This window comes from Planococcus citri, chromosome 1, assembly GCF_950023065.1.
Source record: "Planococcus citri chromosome 1, ihPlaCitr1.1, whole genome shotgun sequence".
Taxonomy (NCBI): domain Eukaryota; kingdom Metazoa; phylum Arthropoda; class Insecta; order Hemiptera; family Pseudococcidae; genus Planococcus; species Planococcus citri.
Window position 1 is genome coordinate 53,857,192 of NC_088677.1, and position 17,183 is coordinate 53,874,374.

A 17,183-nucleotide genomic window follows, 5' to 3' on the forward strand; every position below is an offset into this window, starting at 1 on the left:
CTGTGTTTTTATTTAGTACATGCCGTAGAGATATACCTACCTATTCGAGGATATAGTCTACAAATATCTATAAACGAAAAACATGGAAAATATTTTTATGCTCGTAATGAGATATTTTTTTAAGGAAAAAAAATAGAATTTCCGTTTTTTATCGATACTAAAAATAACACGACTATACGCTGATACGTATATATAGAAAAAGGTTCATAAATTTAATAAAACGGCGAAAAGGCAGTAATGGTAAAGGTGGTGACGATGCGGAGGGTGACCGTAACCAGCAATAGGAAAAGGCCCGGGCTGGGCTTAGCCGAGTTGAGAAAATAATCGCATTAACGCTTCTGAGTCGGAGGTCCCAGTATGGTCATAACGGGCCACCCCTTAAACCATATATCAACGATGTTTTTCTTCCTTTTTCTTCATGAATTTTATATTACAACACTTCAGAACGAGGGGAAGAACAACACAATCGAATTAAAAAGTCATTACAAATGTTCGCTTCTTGGTTCACGTAGATCCAATTCTTGCATTCGTTAGCAAATCTATTCGACCGAATTGAAATTATTTTATTATTAAGTATTTTTTTCTATCTTTTTTTTGCAAGTCAAATACGTACGATAATTGATGAATTATGTAAAGCACCGAAAATCTCAGCGTAAGGGTACATGGTAGTCGATAGTGTTATAATTATTTTGTATTTTGATTCGTATTAGGTATTTCGAGTTTGTACTTTTTTTTTGTTGATATTTTGAACGCAACATTGAGAATTTGCAAACATTATTTCAGGTTCTATTTTGAATTTAGCACTCACAAGTTTTTGACATTTCAGCTTAATAATTCGCAGAAAATTAGAGATTTTTTTTGGAATTTTTTAAACGTAGGTACGAGGAAGCGGAGGAGAGACTGAATATTAAATTCTGTTTTTGAGAGTATCCAGAAAAATTAGATTAATATAACGCAGTATCTCGACTCGGTTCATTTTCAGTCAATTAAAAAGGAAATAATTCTCAAATAAAAATACTTCAGCACCACGTTACGAGCAAGTATTTATTACACATACGCGATAACAAATTCCTATATATCTAACAATACAAAAAATTAAAAACTTCTCAACAAATTCTTATTCAGTCGTGAACAATTTTTCAAACTTCAACAAATCATACCTAATTGAAAAGAAGCTTTCGAAAATTTCCCGAAGGAAATGAAAAAATGACCACGAGCACATAGACGCAACTCGAAGAAATCACGCCACGGTTTCATTTTTATTGGAGATTTCACTACTGTCTTCGCCTTCTTTCGGTGCGTTTCCATCGAAGTCAAATTTGGGCGGATGATCAAGTATTTTATCGATTATACCGAATTCCTTTGCTTCAGCGGGCGATAAAAATTTATCTCTTTCCATGTTACTTTCTAAACAAATAGAATAAAACAATAAGTAACCGGTTAGGTTTCGAATAGGACTAATAGCTATCATTAACATACCAATCATCTCTAATGGTTTCCCAGTATGTCTGACGTATAAACCATTCAACTGACGTTTCATTTTTAGAATTTCTTCAGCTTGAATCTGTATGTCAGTAGCTTGCCCCTGAACACCACCTGATGGCTGATGTATCATTATTCGAGCATTTGGTAGAGAATGTCGCATACCCGGTTCGCCAGCAGCTAATAATAGGCTAGCCATGCTACAAGCTTGACCTACGCACCATGTAGCAATAGGAGGTAATATGTATTGCATTGTGTCGTATATTCCAAGACCAGCAGTTACACTACCACCAGGGCTGCAATATGTCAAATAATCAAAATACTGTGATCTCGCACTTGTATATTTGTTATTTCGTGTAAGTATATTACTCAACGAACCTGTTGATATACATGTGCACTGGTTTCTTGCTGCTTTCGGATTGTAAAAATAGCAATTGAGCGACAACTAACGAAGATAAATCATCATTGATCTGCAACAAATGATGTGAACGCGTTAAAGATTATAGGACGTAGCACTATGCTGGAAAAATGAATAGCGAGTACGAACCGGTCCCATCAAACAAATGATCCTTTCTTTAAGAAGTCTTGAGTAAATATCGTAGGCTCTTTCACCTCGTCCGGTTTGTTCTATCACTATTGGAACTAATGGTAAACATCGTACATTACTGGTGTGTAAATTTCTTTTTAAAATCCCTTGGACTGATCGAAAAACTGAAAGTCTCATCTGAAATAAAACAAAATGTGTAGAAGACGGGTATATGGATGGAGAAAGATAAAACAAGAGGAATGCAACTTACCTTGCTATAAAATTAGAGCAATACACCACAATGCACATGCAAATTAATTACTAGTGTGAAATTAATAAATTATTTTAAAAATTTCAAATTTTCAATTCACCTTATCAACATTGGCGAAATGATAAGAAATTTTTATTTTTCATTCCAAACAACGCCATTTTCTTCAAAGGTCATGGCATTCGATTCAAGGGAGTCGTTTTCTCTTTCGATTTCGGCGGGAAAAGTTTTTTAAATTTTTAAAATCCTAATTCCTAACCAACCATTCCATTTGGAAACTCAACTCATTGTTTGATCGATGAAAAAAGGAAATCGCGATGACAGACATAAAAAAAATAATTTTATTGAATTATATCTAGCTTCAGTTATTTCATTTTTCAATAGTTTTTTGATAAATCAATTGAAATGGAATCCGTTACTGCATCAGTAATCATGGAAAGATGTTTGCTTCGAATAAAAACTCTGGTAAATAAATCAAACTCCACGTTCTTCTAAATTTCATACCATTTAGTTCAAAATAAAATATCTCATGGTATCCCTTTTTTTCTAGCTTTTATCGTCGACAAACAATTTTGTAGAAGATATGGAGAAATTACACGACATTATTCGGCTCAAGGAATCAAAGAACATTAGTAAGACTGTCAATAAATTAGATACGAAACTTTGTCATCTTAAAAAAGTGGAAGAAACAATTGAAAAAGAATTCCACGAAATGGAAGACTACTTCACCAAGGAATCAACTTTCAAAGATCACATAATTTTAGAAAATTGTTCGTTGATAATTCAACAACAACGAAAACACTGCGAATTGATGTCGAAAAAAAGGTTTGAGAATTCGCTAATGTTTCTATCTTTTGACTAGATTCAACTTTTCATTTTAAATCGTACAAATGTTTTATAAGTAAATTAGGTCTACTCACGATCATCAGATATCCTTGAATGAAAAACAACTGAAGTCATGTAGCGAAAGATTGAATGAAATTATTACTTCGAAAACTCAGAGCTTCGAAAAATTACGACTCAATCATATAGAAGCAGAAAAAACTAAACGATTTGAATGGTGCTCATCTCGTTTCAAATTTATTCGTAAATGTCTTCAATACTTATTGTAAAATAAATCAATTATCGTCACAGGTTAAAGACCAAAGAAATCCTTAACGATACTTTATTACGATACGATACAGATATGATGGAGCAGCAAAATGAATTGGAATTCATTCAAAATATCAAAGAGACGGAAGAAAAGGAACTAGAAAATTACAAAGTAAGTTTGAAATCATAAAATTCTGTCGTAGTTTTTATTTTATTTTTTTCATCACTTAGGTATTTATTTTTTTTACTTTTTCAAGAAAACATGCGCGTCTCAAGAAATAACCTACCATCAATTAATGAAAGAAAAAGAAGACTATCTCGAAGGAGAAAGACAAAAAAAACTATACGAAATCAGACTGAAATTCGCAAAACGTACAATAGTGAAATTCGTCGAACAACATTATCCCGCCTGGAAAAAAAGAAAACTAAGAGCCAGCAAGAAAAAAGGAAAATACAAGTATAATCCAAAATCTGTCAAATGAAACTCTTTACAACAAGAATTATCATCATTAAAATGTACAACATTTTTAAAATAATCAATCAATAAACAACCTTATTTTCAATAACAAATGGATCACATTTTCATTTTTTAAAATTTAATCTCACGAAGGCTGAACAGAATCTGGTATACGTCGAAACACCGCAATAAATTTACTACCGTTGTTTCGTGTAACTTTTTTTCCTTCTTCTGAACAATCTCCAATGACAGAAATGATGGGATCTTGTTTCTATAATACAAAAATGAATAAGTAGGTATTCAGATAAGACGGAATTGAAAAGAATTTCGTCCATGAATAAACGTAACTCACCAATTCCTCATCTGCAACTCTCACAAAAAGAGGATGTTCGGTGAAGTGTTTAACCATCCATTCATGTAATTCTTCCACATCAGTTATAGTATAAACCAAGCCCTACAAGGAATCACTCAGATTGATCATACAACTTAGTACGAATAATTTTAAACTAATGAATGAATTCATTCAAAATACCCCTTCTGCTGTAATAAATGCATATTCTGCTAATATAGTTTCGTTGATGATCCTCCATTTGTGCTTGGATTTCTTGAAATGCGGATCAGGAAACAGAAAGAAAACTTTTTTCAGCTGAACAGAAATTAAACGGTCATTAATAGATCGTAAGAAAAACACATTTAAAAAACTTTTATCAACTACCTGTCCTTTTTTGAAATAATTGGGTAAATATTTCATGGCGTTGGTACGGATACAAGCGATATTCTGATATTGATTTTGATTATTATCACGTAGCGCTTCAATACGATTGATCACATAATCTGATACTTTGACACGAATTTCAAATCCCAACATCAACGTTTCAGGATACATTGGCGATAAAGTGACTACATAAAAAAGTACTTTATTTAATAATAGTCATAAAAATCAATTTCCCATTTCATACAAATTTCAAACTCACCTAGTAAACCTCCATAACCACATCCAATATCCAGAAATTCGACTTCTTTATCGCTGTGTAGGGGATAAAAATCTTTCCAATTCATAGATTCTGGCTTAACAGGGCTGCGTGAATACAAATTCATATGAAGCAGTTCATCATTAGTTTATTTGTACATTTGAATGAGTATTATTTAGAGACTTACTAATCAACGATATGATCGGCTGTTGGATTCGAATGCGCTCTTTGTCGAAAATATTTCTTCTGAGGGAGACGTTTACAAGATTCTGCATTTCCATCGGTCTCCATCATTTTGATATTTCCAACTAAATTCTCAATTTTATAATTTTTCTTTAAATTGAAACTCAATTCTTTACAAAATTTAATTTTTGCAAGTAGCTGCTTTTCTTATCACAGTTGGATTCGGAATAGTGATAGTACACAATAACACGTGGTCTTATTTTTCACTTTTGGGCAGTTCATTTTCATGATGAGTTCAATACCACATTTATTTTGGAGAAAACGGCTGTAGAATAATGCAAATGTAAAATCAGTGCTAGGCTTAAGAATTGCCAAGTTCTGAAGAAAACGGTCAAATTATTCTCGAGCAAATGGTAAAATCACCCTCCTAGGTCCTGGTCCTTAAAGTTGGCAAAGTTTGGTTGGAAAACGCAAATCAATGAAGGTAGCGAAATGTAACCAGCAGATTCACTTGAGACAACTGACAGGACTCAAGTTACTTCTTATCGGAGAAGAAATACGTCTCGTGCATCCAATTTGTCATCAGCAGAAATACGTGAATGTTGCATCGAAAGTGCAACACAAATAAACATAAAAGGCAATATTCAAATCAACTATTTTAATTCAACCGGAAACTTCAAAACTTCACTATACGGGATGAAATAATTACATAGAATACTTTCACATAGATATTTGTTACAACTTGATGTAACATCGAATAAATAATATGAGATAGGTACAAGTACCTAGATGAAAATTTTTTAAAAAAAACACGAGGTATGAAATTTGAAAACATTACGATATTTTGTTTTCTTAAAAATATAAACTGTATTGAATTACAAGTAGGTAAATGCTTTGGTACAATGCATTGTGTTATGAACGCTCATCATACATACATACATAGTCACAAACATACACAAGACAATATGGCATAAAAATTTGATTATGGAAACCGTTATTGAATAATTTTTGTACCAAAGTTACGATAACATCACATTAAAAAAACGTTAATCTCGCACAATTCACAAACTCTTTTTGTATAACTTTGAAAATATCAATTCGGAACATAAGCGCGATAAATACGTAATTGAAATTGCAATACAAAATACAACATTTGCGATCAAATTAAATAAAAATACATCTATTCAATAAGTTCAACAACAAGAAACAACAAGCTTAAAAATATACGACTCATCACGTCTTTCCAACAATAATCATACACGTGGAATTTTGACTACCAACTCTCAAAGTATGCAATTACCTACCTACTTCACTTGTAATCATTTACTTCAAGCGACTTCAAGGAACATTAGGTAAATACTAGCAACACACACCTCTAAAATAAAATAGGTAACAGGAAGCAGCTTTCTTTGCAAAAACACAATTCAATAGGTAAAATACAGGATAAACCCGGAAAATAAATTCGATTTAATTTCAACTGATTTTTCTAATTCAGGAACTTCGATAATGGACGGCAATAACCATTTGACCGCTCTTCTATTCAGATCTACGAATAATTAAAATTTGGAATAGGAATTTTCACAATCGTAACACGATGAATTATTAAAAATATAAGTACGAAGATGCCGGACGCGTAACCTCGCTTTTCGCTTAAAATTACTTTGAAAAACATTTTAACGGATACTACCCGTACTAAAAATCTCTCTCATATTTTCACAGTCGACTTTCGTTGCTTTGATAGATTAAATACAATATTCGCATTTCAAGTACGTGAATATGTTGCAAAAAAATGTAAAAAAAAAAAATTGTAAAACATCGCATAGGAACTTAAATTCATAATAATCAAATTAAAACATCAATTTTTTTCAACTCATTCACTATAGCGAACCAAGTAGGCCAGCACAATATACTTTTTTTCAAGTAAAATTGACGAGTAAATGCAAAATACTCTTGGATTCTTGGCCGTGGCAGTCTTTTAATCTTCTTAACTTCTCATCAAAAATCTCTTTAAGTATGTTTGGTCGCATCTACATCCAATACATCTGAATATAAATCACTACTGGCTACTGGATTGTCTTTGCCTGAAAACAGAAAGAATCTCGATTAGCTGAGTGAATCTTTGTCTCAGCTTTTCGAAAGCTACAAAACGTAGATATGACGGAAAAAGCTAATCTAAAAAACGCCACTTCGCCACATCAACTATCTCGCTTGCTATGTTGCTATTCATCAAAATACTCCTTCTACCAAACAAATGTAAACCTACAACTGCCGACTTTTCCATACCATTTCTAACCATAAGTCCGTAAGATAAATTCAAACTCGAAAAATCTCGTACTCCTAAAACATACCCTTGGTAAAATCGATTCGATATAATTCCCATAATTTGTTAAACTGTTCGACGACAATGTGATGTACTTCGACGCTAAAACTCTTAATTCACGATACACATTTCGATAATTATTAGTTTCTCATTCGCTTTTGAATGTTTCCTTTTGACGATCCTTATTACCTTGTAATTGCCTTTCCGTGGCTTGTTCATATTCTACGACGTACATCGCTGTCAGTAGGAAGAACACTCCGGCGAGTACGTCAACAAAACAGGTTGTAAACAAAGCGCATTGTTAACTCCGGAATTCGATCTGTGGTGATATACCATCCACGTGAGAAGGTTCAATGGTAATATCGGTTGACGCTCCATTTTTAAGAAATGCTTTGAAGAATTCCAAACTAGAAATGGAAATGAATCAATTAGCTTGGTTTTGTTTTATTATATGTACCTAAGGAGTAAATTGATGAAAAAAAAAGCCATATCTTACCACTCGAATTAGATAAGGACTGCCGGCGTCGCCGAAAGCGTGAGATACCAGAATTTGGAAAGCCTCTGCTGTTGACCTTCTAGTCGGTTCAACGACATACTTTAAAAACATTAAAGAAAATTACAGAAACATTAATACTTAGTGTAATTATAATTCATTTTAACTGGTAAAATTTTTCTATCAAAAAATAAAAGATACAAAATATTATAAATAGAAAAGAACTGGAGCGTAAGTTCGTATAACTATTTACATACAATCTAGGCCTATTGCGTCAAAAAAGCTAAGCTACCTATTTTTTTTAAACCACTAGTAAGCAAGAATGGCGCTGAACTTCTTCAAATGTCGTGATGATGGCTTACTTTTTCTACAGACACAATAGGTAACCAACATTGAATTTTTACAGAGACGTTATTTCATCATTGAATTTGATTACATCGAGATTTGAAGTAATAATATTTGATTATGAAGATTGTTCTCAACATTATAAATTCAAGATGCACAAGTATAATTCAGGTAAACAAATATTAATTAAAAACCCAATCAACAGACCATTTAACACGTTAAGTACTAAACTAAAATAATTAACGTAATAACTCGGGGAAAATATTGAAATTAAAATACTTGGTCATCGCTCAAAAAAAAAAAAAATGAAAAACATACCGTAAATTAACTTAAAAAATTATGGAATAGCAATATTTCATTAAGTATATTTCTCAACTCAAGTACAACAATGCGATGCCGATGGTAACCAAATATCCCGAATAATCACTTCAAACTTGATCTGAATAAATTAATTTTAAACAACACAGAATTCATTCTATAAAGAAAAACGAGAATTTCCTAAATTCATGATCTGAAATTAACACAAATAGCTGCTTCTTTCATGTTTTTCTAGCGTATTTCCTACGATGCTTCTCATCAATATGGCTCAGATGCCATGTACCTGGAAACAATGTATCGGTTGATGCGGATGGAGTAAACGGAGCATCGTGCAAGGTTTCGGCACGTTTTTGAAGGATATCGTTAAATTCACGAGGTGAAACTTTTTTGCGAGAATCGAGTTTTTCCGTAATATTACAAATACCGTTGATTAATTTTTCCAGATGAGGACCTCCTTTAATTTTCACCGAATACATGGAGGATGCCAGCCCCGATCCGTATGAAAAAATACCTATCCTTTTACCCGGCAATTCGTCAGCAGGAGTAGTCGTTAGATAGGAAGCAAGACAGCTGTACACCGATGCTGTATACATGTTTCCAACACGACTCGCCAGCAGCAGTGATTTTTTGGTCATGGTATCGAAAAGTTGTTGACCACGAGTTAAAAACAATTTTTCGATATCGCGGTCGAAATACGTTTTTTCGAGTTTTACCTCTTTCAAATGCTCCAATTCCGGATAATATTTCTGCTTATCCGGGCATAATACGTAATCATTGAATAATAACCTAGCACTAGATTTCTGCACTAATTTACAATACGGCGAATGAAACACCATAGCGTCTAATTTATCAATACGAAAATCAGGATCTTTAGTTTTTTCACGGTACTTCATGTAACAGGCATCCAAAGCCTTTAAATAACACTCAATGGATAGTTGTCCATCAACAATGGGATATTCCGATTTCAAATCGGGTTTATAAAAATCGTACACATGAGCCATATACGTACCGCGTAAACCTCGCTCTACTACGATAGGAGCATTAGGACCAATTAGCATAGCTACTGCACCAGCTCCGCCAGTCGAACGAGCGTTGCCTTTTGCATAAACGGCAATATCACCAGCTATCACCACCGCTAATCGTTTTTTATCCCAGGCGCTGGATTCGATCCACGCCAAAGCATTGAATAAAGCAGCAGTACCGCCGTAGCAAGCATTGGTCGTATCTAAGCCTTCGACATCGAAATTACCGCTATCTTTGAATAAATTCATCAACACGCTTTTTACACTTTTGGATTTGTCCACTATGGTTTCGGTGCCTACGTCTATTCTTCCGATATCTTCGTATTTTAAATTGTTATTCTCCATTAACTTATTCAGAGCTGTTAAACATAATGAATTTATGTCTTCGAGGTCCGAACAGAAACCCATTTCTTTCTGACCTAATCCTATGGTGTATTTCCCAGCGGAAACGCCATCGAATTCCTCCAGTTCGGTTTGATCGACGTACTCCATCGGGAAAATGAATTCGATCGCTTTGATTCCGACATCTTCCGGCCATTTACTGTAACCCATACCCATCGTGTTTTTTGTAATTTGATCGATAGTATGATTCTGAATATTCCAACGAGTATTTATATATCAGTCAGGAAGCGGGTTTTTTCAGATGATTATTCTTTATAAGATTAATACAATGTCCGTATAACCTGTGTGAAAAATTGATAAATTAAAATTATTTAAAACAATTAATTGAAAATTGAAATATTATGAACATGCAGGTTATACCTTAGTTATATCTAAGTATACTGTATACCAAAATAAATCAGAATTTAAGATTAAAAAGTTGAAAAGTAGTCTTCCTAGGAGACCTACATGTAATTGCAAAATTACGATTTCAAGGCTATGATTAGTCTTGCAGCAGCGCAAATATCAGCTATAATTGACGAGGCTAGTACTTCCAACAAGATAAAAACGTAAAAAAAGAACCATTTGTTCATAACGAGGTACTTAATCCTCGCGAATTCAAATCCAAAACACATGAATACGGAGAGATCCTTCACGTGGTTCCATTTATGCAATTAAATAATGCTATAAACTAATGACATTACCGCGAGGGAATTCCGCAAGTAACAGAGGTCACATTGGAAGACTACTCTTCAATTAATAAATATTCGTTTAATACAATATTTTAACGTTAACTTCACGTCACTATATCAGACAAAACACAGCTGAATTTCACAAGAAAATACCGTCAATTGAAGTCGACATCAAGTCAACGACGTGAGAAAAAAATCAAAATAGAAATGAACTCATCGTATAATAGAATCAAAAATACCACATCAGACTCTATCAATTCTTATATTAAGTATCCATCACCTATGCACTTCACGCAATTAATTTTAATTGAAAAAATAAAATCGTCGCGATAAATTGTTAGGTAGCCCAAATTTCAACCAGTTTATTAATTTCATTCGGGACTAAAATTGAAACGTTTTCGAGGCATAATCTTTATAAAGATAAGATTTCTCACCCGAAGTCTGACTACACACACTTCAAAGATGATTAAACTGCTGTCTCGGGCCAAGTATTAATTACATAATCAATTAAGGAAAATATACAATTTCAAAAAATAGGATTTATGTAGGCATTCTACTTAGCTAAAAACTTGAACCTGTTTGATTTTGATGAGAATATACTATACTCGTAGATCTATTACTCGTGTTTTCCATTTCTAATTACGCCAAAAAAAAGAAGAAAAAAAGAAAACACTTTAAAATTGATAGAAAGTAAAAATAAGCGTACCATCCGATATTCAGCCAAAAAACAGCAACCACAAAGAAGTAACGTTAAATGAAAGCACCTCAAAGTTACATTTTGTAAAACACTTTGCTCGAGTAAACCGTATTAAACAAGGTCGATCTATTGTCATGAATAAATGAACAACTGCTACAGAATAAATTACTTCATGAGAATATACAAAACAAATGATAATTTTTCTACATAAATAATATTCATCTTATTATAGCCAGGTATACTCGTATTATGGAATCGTATCGCAAAGAAAATCATAATTAATAAATCACACACCACGAGTATGGGAAATATAATTTTCACTAAGGAAACTCCAATGATTGAGAATAGCTGCTGATCAATCAAATTACTCATAGGTGATTTTTTTTTCTTCAAAATTTGATAAGTTTCAATAAAAATTACTCGTATAAATCATTCCCATAACTAAATAAATTCTACAAATGATATTAATGAAAACGCATGCAAATTCATGAGAAAATTTTCAATTAAAAATGATTGTGATCAAAATTTGATATTAACTTGAAATTATACGACACAAAAATGTTAAACAATTACATCATGTACAGGTAAGTAAATAGGTTATGAGAAAAAAAAACACGTGTTTATTACTCAAGCCATACAAGTGATAAAAAGTGTAATATCAAAGAAAATACTCACTGATTTATCGACGACAAATTTCGCTACTTCATTCAATGACATTTTTTGCACTAAGATTTCCCATACTGGTAACTTAGATTTTCTGCCCAAAATTAATTGCATAGGTTTGCCATGCTTACGACTATCATCAGTAAGTGTATTTTCAGTATCTGTTAGTCTGGGTTGGAAATGAAATGTTACCTGAAATGAAACATGATTCAGCTGATCAGATTCCATCGAAATAAAGCAATGATTAATACACGTAAAATTAATACAATGCACTTGATCTGATAGTTGAAACTCTGAACTAAGCATGAGTCATTAAATTATCGTAAATATATGAATCTAATTTTACATACCGAATGTTTACAAGTTCAGTAGCAACATAAAAAAAATTAAAACAGTTTAAAGTTCTTTGTACAATAAACTAGATATTTAAGAAATACCGGTGAAAAATCTCATTTTGAAACTTCAAATCGAAGTAATCTAATGAAAAGATTCCAAAGTTCTTTCAATTGTGTACATTGAATCATTGAACGTGACAACATCAGATAACACGTGAATGTGATACTTATTATGCAAACGAAATATTGAATACCTAATTTAATCGACAATAATTGATATTTCATACCTTGGTTTCTGGTTGATATGTTGATATTCCACAGCTTTCGTACCCGCGTAAATTGTACTCTTCACAATTTTATAGTTGTCTTCGCTAAATTCCATGTCAGGTAAAAATCTTCGTTTCAGTATTCCATACCTGAAAATTCTTGACCTTTAATGAGCCATCTGGCAGCAGTATTATATCCTATTATTAAACGTATATCATGTGTAACTTTCTATCCGCTTTCTATGACCTCCGTAATACCTCACACGAATTCGTATATAATCAATACGTCGGTATGGATAAACTGGAATTAACACTACCGGAATTACACGCGAGTTGTATAATAAACAAATTATCGGTAACTTACTCTATGTGTGTGTAGATCTGTAGAATAGAGAGAGAATCTCTTCTTCACTCCTCCACCTACGAGATGGAACGTTCGGAAAAGCTATTTGAATTATAGAATTAGAGGAATTTAAATTTATGCAGATTTTTTGCAAAGCATAAAATTGAATTAGAAATTACGTTTGATAATTTTTCTTAGCGGTTTCATCATCCGATTTTACTTGAGATGGTTAAATGAAACTCACGTCTTCTTCTGAATCAAAATCTCGATAATCGCGATAGGCGAAAATCGATTATTGAGAAATGAAACCCTGACTGTACCCGATCATGTGGTAAGTCAAAGTGTTTTTTGAAACGAAGTTTCGTAGTTTTACAGAGTCTCTCGAATAACCCATACTGTATACCTTATTTTATCAGGGGATCGGCGGCCAGTGTGGTCGCTGCGTGCAACATAAAACAGTTGTACTTTTGCACGCAGTGCTACCACATTGAATTTGATTTAACGGATCGTGGAAATAGGAACGCCATACCTATTTTCTTTATCCAACATCAACATTCATGAAAGGCGGTGGGGTTGCTTGCGTAATGCACGGAAGGAAGAAACTGAGAAATGAGAATCGTGTATGTGTGTACCAGAGTCCTGCACGGTATAGTTAAAAGTTATCTGCGTTAGTCGCGCGCCGAGGGCGGGTAGCTATAGTTATTAGTCGTCCTAACGGCAGGTTATAACTGCACCGGCCGGTGCGATTATATTTGTAACTCAGATAACTTAACCGTCGACTAACTTGTAGTTAAAATAACTACGCTACCTGCGATTATCCGCACTCTCATAGATAATATTATTGTGCAATATATTTTTGAAAAATGATTTTTCAATCCCTTCCCCGATTGATGAGTCATTGAAATATATCGATAAGGTCTAATCATTGCAACGATGACGAATGCGGTATAACCGTAGTTATTAACCTAACTACCGCTGCATCGGCGGGTAGTTGTAGTTAGTTATTCGTCGGTTGCGCGCGCCGACAAAACTAACTACAGTTGGTTACCTGTAGTTAAATTAGCCGATAGCTCCGGCGGTTATTCGGCTATTTTAACTATACCGTGCAGGACTCTGGTGTGTACTCAATACTATTGACTATTATAGATAGACCAGAGTAGAGTATATCTGTTTTCGTATGTTTAATAAATTTTAACAAACAATATTTACTGTAGGTCTACCTGAGATCGCTGTTTACCAACTCATACCAAGTTCTTCAGGAATTGTCTGTTCAAACTTGCCACTCACTATTCAATTTTAAAAAATAACTTATTTCATATGCTTATAGATCCTCTTCAAAAATAAGTAATTTAAAAATTTAATGTTTAGAATTTTAGAACCTTTTTAATCTCCTACATAATTCGGTAAAATTGGTTTCATACTTATAAAATTTTACAAACCATTTTCAAATTTTTGGAATTGTTTATACCCCTGTACTCTTTTCTTTCTTTCATTAATTTTTTTTTTTTTGGAATACAAATAAGGGCAGAATTTAGTTACCTATATTATTTCATTGTATCATAATTTCATTTCCACAGGCACATACTTTCTGTAAAAATTCTGCAACGAAATGAAAATTTTTTATTTTTTTTTGGCAAAGATTTTACCTTCTAAGTTCTCAAGATGCAAAAATTGTGCCTTTTGCTTTACTGATGAGTTTACGGAGGAATGGAAGCGGTGTTTGAAGGCGTTAATAAAAACCACCTAAATAATTCCTCATTTTCAAAACAGAAATGATGACGAAAAAATTTATTTGCAAGTAGTCCAGGAGAATTAGCTAAAAAAATGGGGTCTTAGGGAAAAGTTCGATAACAACCTGAATTTTGGTATAGGGGGGTTTTTTGATACGCTGAACACGAATTTTGGGTGTCCGGGTGAATCCGGTGTACGCTTTCCGTTTTTTTGTGGACCTTTTGCCCCCCAATTTGGTTTTTGACGTATTACTCCGAAAATATGTGTTTTAACGAAAAATTCATTGTATGTTTTTTGTTCTCCTCTAAATTCCGCGTCGAATGAGGGGTCAGCGAAGTTTCCAACCCCAAGGGGGGGAGTGGGGCTAGAACCATTCAAAAAAGGGGATTTCCTGAAAAATACATAAATGCTATAGGGGCCTAAGAGGGGTGAAATGGTCCCCAAAAGCGTTTGAGTTGATATTAGCATGGAAGATGGGTACCATTGAGAAACTTCCGCGTAAAAAATTTCAGATCCGCGCCACCTCCCCATTTTTGGGAACCCCCCTTTTCTGAAATTGCAATAACACTTTTCTCAGCCCCATTTCAACCGATTTTGAAAATTTTTCAGTATGTTATGTATATCCTTAGTAGGTATCCCCACAAAAATTTTCAACCCCCTCCCCTCATATTTACCCTTCAAAATGATGTAAAAATGTGTCTTAGGGTGGTTGGGGGTAAAATGGGAATTTTGGGGAAAATAACTAATTATTAATGAGTAGGGTGTCGTTTTCTTATGATTCGATACCGCTGAGCACGAATATGACGTCAGATTTTTTGCTACATTCATCTAGCCCTCTCCAAAGCACTTGGCCCCCTCAATTTTTACTATTGGCATAAAATAAGTTGAAACTGTCGCTGATAGTAAATACCTAAGAAAATGTTTTCCAAAAATTGAAAGTGACAAATTTTGGGCCAAAAAATATATATTAATAATAGTCGTTTTTCCCCTAAATTGAGGCCATCGAGTAAGAATTTAGAGTCCATTTTCATTCTAAGAATTCACCCCTTCCCAATTTGTGTTTTTTTGGCCCTTGTTATTTTAAATTTTTGGAAAACATTTCCTTAGATATTTACTATTAGTGACGTATTTCCCTATAGTGGAGCGCCAAATTTTCAGCGGCACTGGGGCAGCAATTTATTAATTTTAAGAACAAAAAAACACAATCTCTGCTTGAAACTTCAGTAAATTCAAAAATAAAAATAACAATTTTTCAATGAACTTTACAAGGGAACCTCTTGAGGTGGCCGCCTCCGATTTGAACGGGACCGCGATTTTTGGAAAGAGCATGTTCTAAAACCCCCAAATCCAAATTTTCAACTGCCCAAGTTCATTTTTCAATTTTTGGCGAATTTTTGAAAATCCAAAATTGACTATTTTAGTGATTTATGCTTTTCTTTAAAAAGTACGTACTTGATCAATAAAAATGTTCAAAATAAGTCCTAAAACTGATATCACCCCCCCCAATCCAAATTTCGCCATTTCCAGCCATTCTGGAACCTCCAGCGCGATTTTTCAATTTCTCCAGAATTTTGAATTTGCTCCAAAAAGCGTGAATATAAAGTTGGGCAGCTAAAAATCGAGTTGTGTGTTATACTCGACTTGTTTAACGAATTTATCCACATTTGAGCCGATTCTGGAGCGGACACCTCTAGAGTGGGTTTTTGACCAGCTTTTTTCATAATCATAATATCCAAAAATTAAAAGGAGGCCCAAGAAAGGCTGGAAATAGCGAAATTCGCTCTCGTGTGGTTAATCAATGACAAAATACAGTGATTCGCGCAAATTTCAAAAATTTTCTCGCAAACGAGAAATTTTTGATGTGATATTTTTATTTTGAAAAAAAAGCTGGTCGAAAAATTTTGCATTGCAAAGATTTTAAGGATACCTACCAATGATTTAATCGAAAAAACTATAATTACAAAACTTGTACAGCATGACATGACAAGTAGTTACTTGCGGAATACGGGGCTTTTAAATTTAAATTTCCTATTTTAAGATACCTACTTCTCAAAAGTAGGTGATATTTACATGTGAAACCGCCCTATTCCGTTAGTATTTGACGTGATAAATAACTTTTGTTATCATCATTTTTTCAATTAACCGAGACCTCCGCCTACAATGGAGAAAAAAAGATTTTCAAAAAAATCAAAATTACCGAAATTTGTGCAAAATACCAAGGAAAAAGTGAAAGTGATGAGTTTCCCCCTAATTCTACATTGCTGAATTCGAATTTGAAGTTTATTTCACTGCAAATATAAACAAACCACCCCTAATAAGAAATTCACCCTAAAATACATCCCTCCAACCCTAAATAATATTTTTTTGAAAAAAGAGTTTGGAAAGCGTTTGATGATGTATTGATGAGTTTGTGTAAAAAATTTCAGCTTTTTCTAATCACTAGAACTTGAGAAATCGATTTTGCGTCGTGAAGAAATGCCCAGTACTGCTTGTATACTGTCAGTGGATATTTCTCGCATAGGCGGAAAAGTTACAAAAAATGTGTTTTTTTGTTGTAATGTTGTATTTTGGGCTCAAATTGTCGGATCTGGATGAAAT

The 17,183-nt window shown here is 33.5% G+C and overlaps 3 protein-coding genes and 1 long non-coding RNA gene across 5 annotated transcripts; 1 reads left to right on the forward strand and 3 right to left on the reverse strand.

Moving 5' to 3' along the window:
• Positions 1 to 1,030: 1,030 nt before the first annotated feature.
• On the reverse strand, positions 1,031 to 2,440 carry ClpP (Caseinolytic protease proteolytic subunit). The gene is made up of 5 exons (XM_065346245.1): positions 2,280 to 2,440; positions 2,030 to 2,206; positions 1,861 to 1,952; positions 1,480 to 1,778; positions 1,031 to 1,407 (listed from the first exon to the last, which is right to left on the reverse strand). Exons 2-5 carry the CDS (start codon positions 2,204 to 2,206, stop codon positions 1,241 to 1,243), a joined length of 735 nt encoding a protein of 244 aa, XP_065202317.1. The 5' UTR covers positions 2,280 to 2,440; the 3' UTR covers positions 1,031 to 1,240.
• Positions 2,441 to 3,413: 973 nt separating this feature from the next.
• Positions 3,414 to 3,938, forward strand: LOC135832775 (uncharacterized). The gene is made up of 2 exons (XR_010556373.1): positions 3,414 to 3,540; positions 3,626 to 3,938. It is a non-coding gene; the product is annotated as an uncharacterized LOC135832775 (long non-coding RNA).
• LOC135832773 (tRNA (guanine-N(7)-)-methyltransferase) lies at positions 3,809 to 5,490 on the reverse strand. Its single transcript, XM_065346244.1, has 6 exons — positions 4,984 to 5,490; positions 4,800 to 4,903; positions 4,541 to 4,725; positions 4,358 to 4,471; positions 4,178 to 4,279; positions 3,809 to 4,096 (listed from the first exon to the last, which is right to left on the reverse strand). Exons 1-6 carry the CDS (start codon positions 5,088 to 5,090, stop codon positions 3,971 to 3,973), a joined length of 738 nt encoding a protein of 245 aa, XP_065202316.1. The 5' UTR covers positions 5,091 to 5,490; the 3' UTR covers positions 3,809 to 3,970.
• A 132-nt stretch (positions 5,491 to 5,622) lies between these two features.
• Positions 5,623 to 12,062, reverse strand: LOC135832771 (hydroxymethylglutaryl-CoA synthase, cytoplasmic-like). 2 transcript variants are annotated; one of them, XM_065346242.1, is made up of 4 exons: positions 11,923 to 12,062; positions 7,796 to 10,160; positions 7,489 to 7,706; positions 5,623 to 7,060 (listed from the first exon to the last, which is right to left on the reverse strand). In XM_065346242.1, the coding sequence occupies exon 2, from the start codon at positions 10,033 to 10,035 to the stop codon at positions 8,677 to 8,679; it is 1,359 nt and encodes a 452-aa protein (XP_065202314.1). In that variant the 5' UTR covers positions 10,036 to 10,160; positions 11,923 to 12,062; the 3' UTR covers positions 5,623 to 7,060; positions 7,489 to 7,706; positions 7,796 to 8,676. The 2 variants fall into 2 exon arrangements, with proteins under 2 accessions (XP_065202314.1, XP_065202315.1); XM_065346243.1 differs by lacking the exon at positions 11,923 to 12,062 and adding an exon at positions 11,257 to 11,688.
• Positions 12,063 to 17,183: the final 5,121 nt, after the last annotated feature.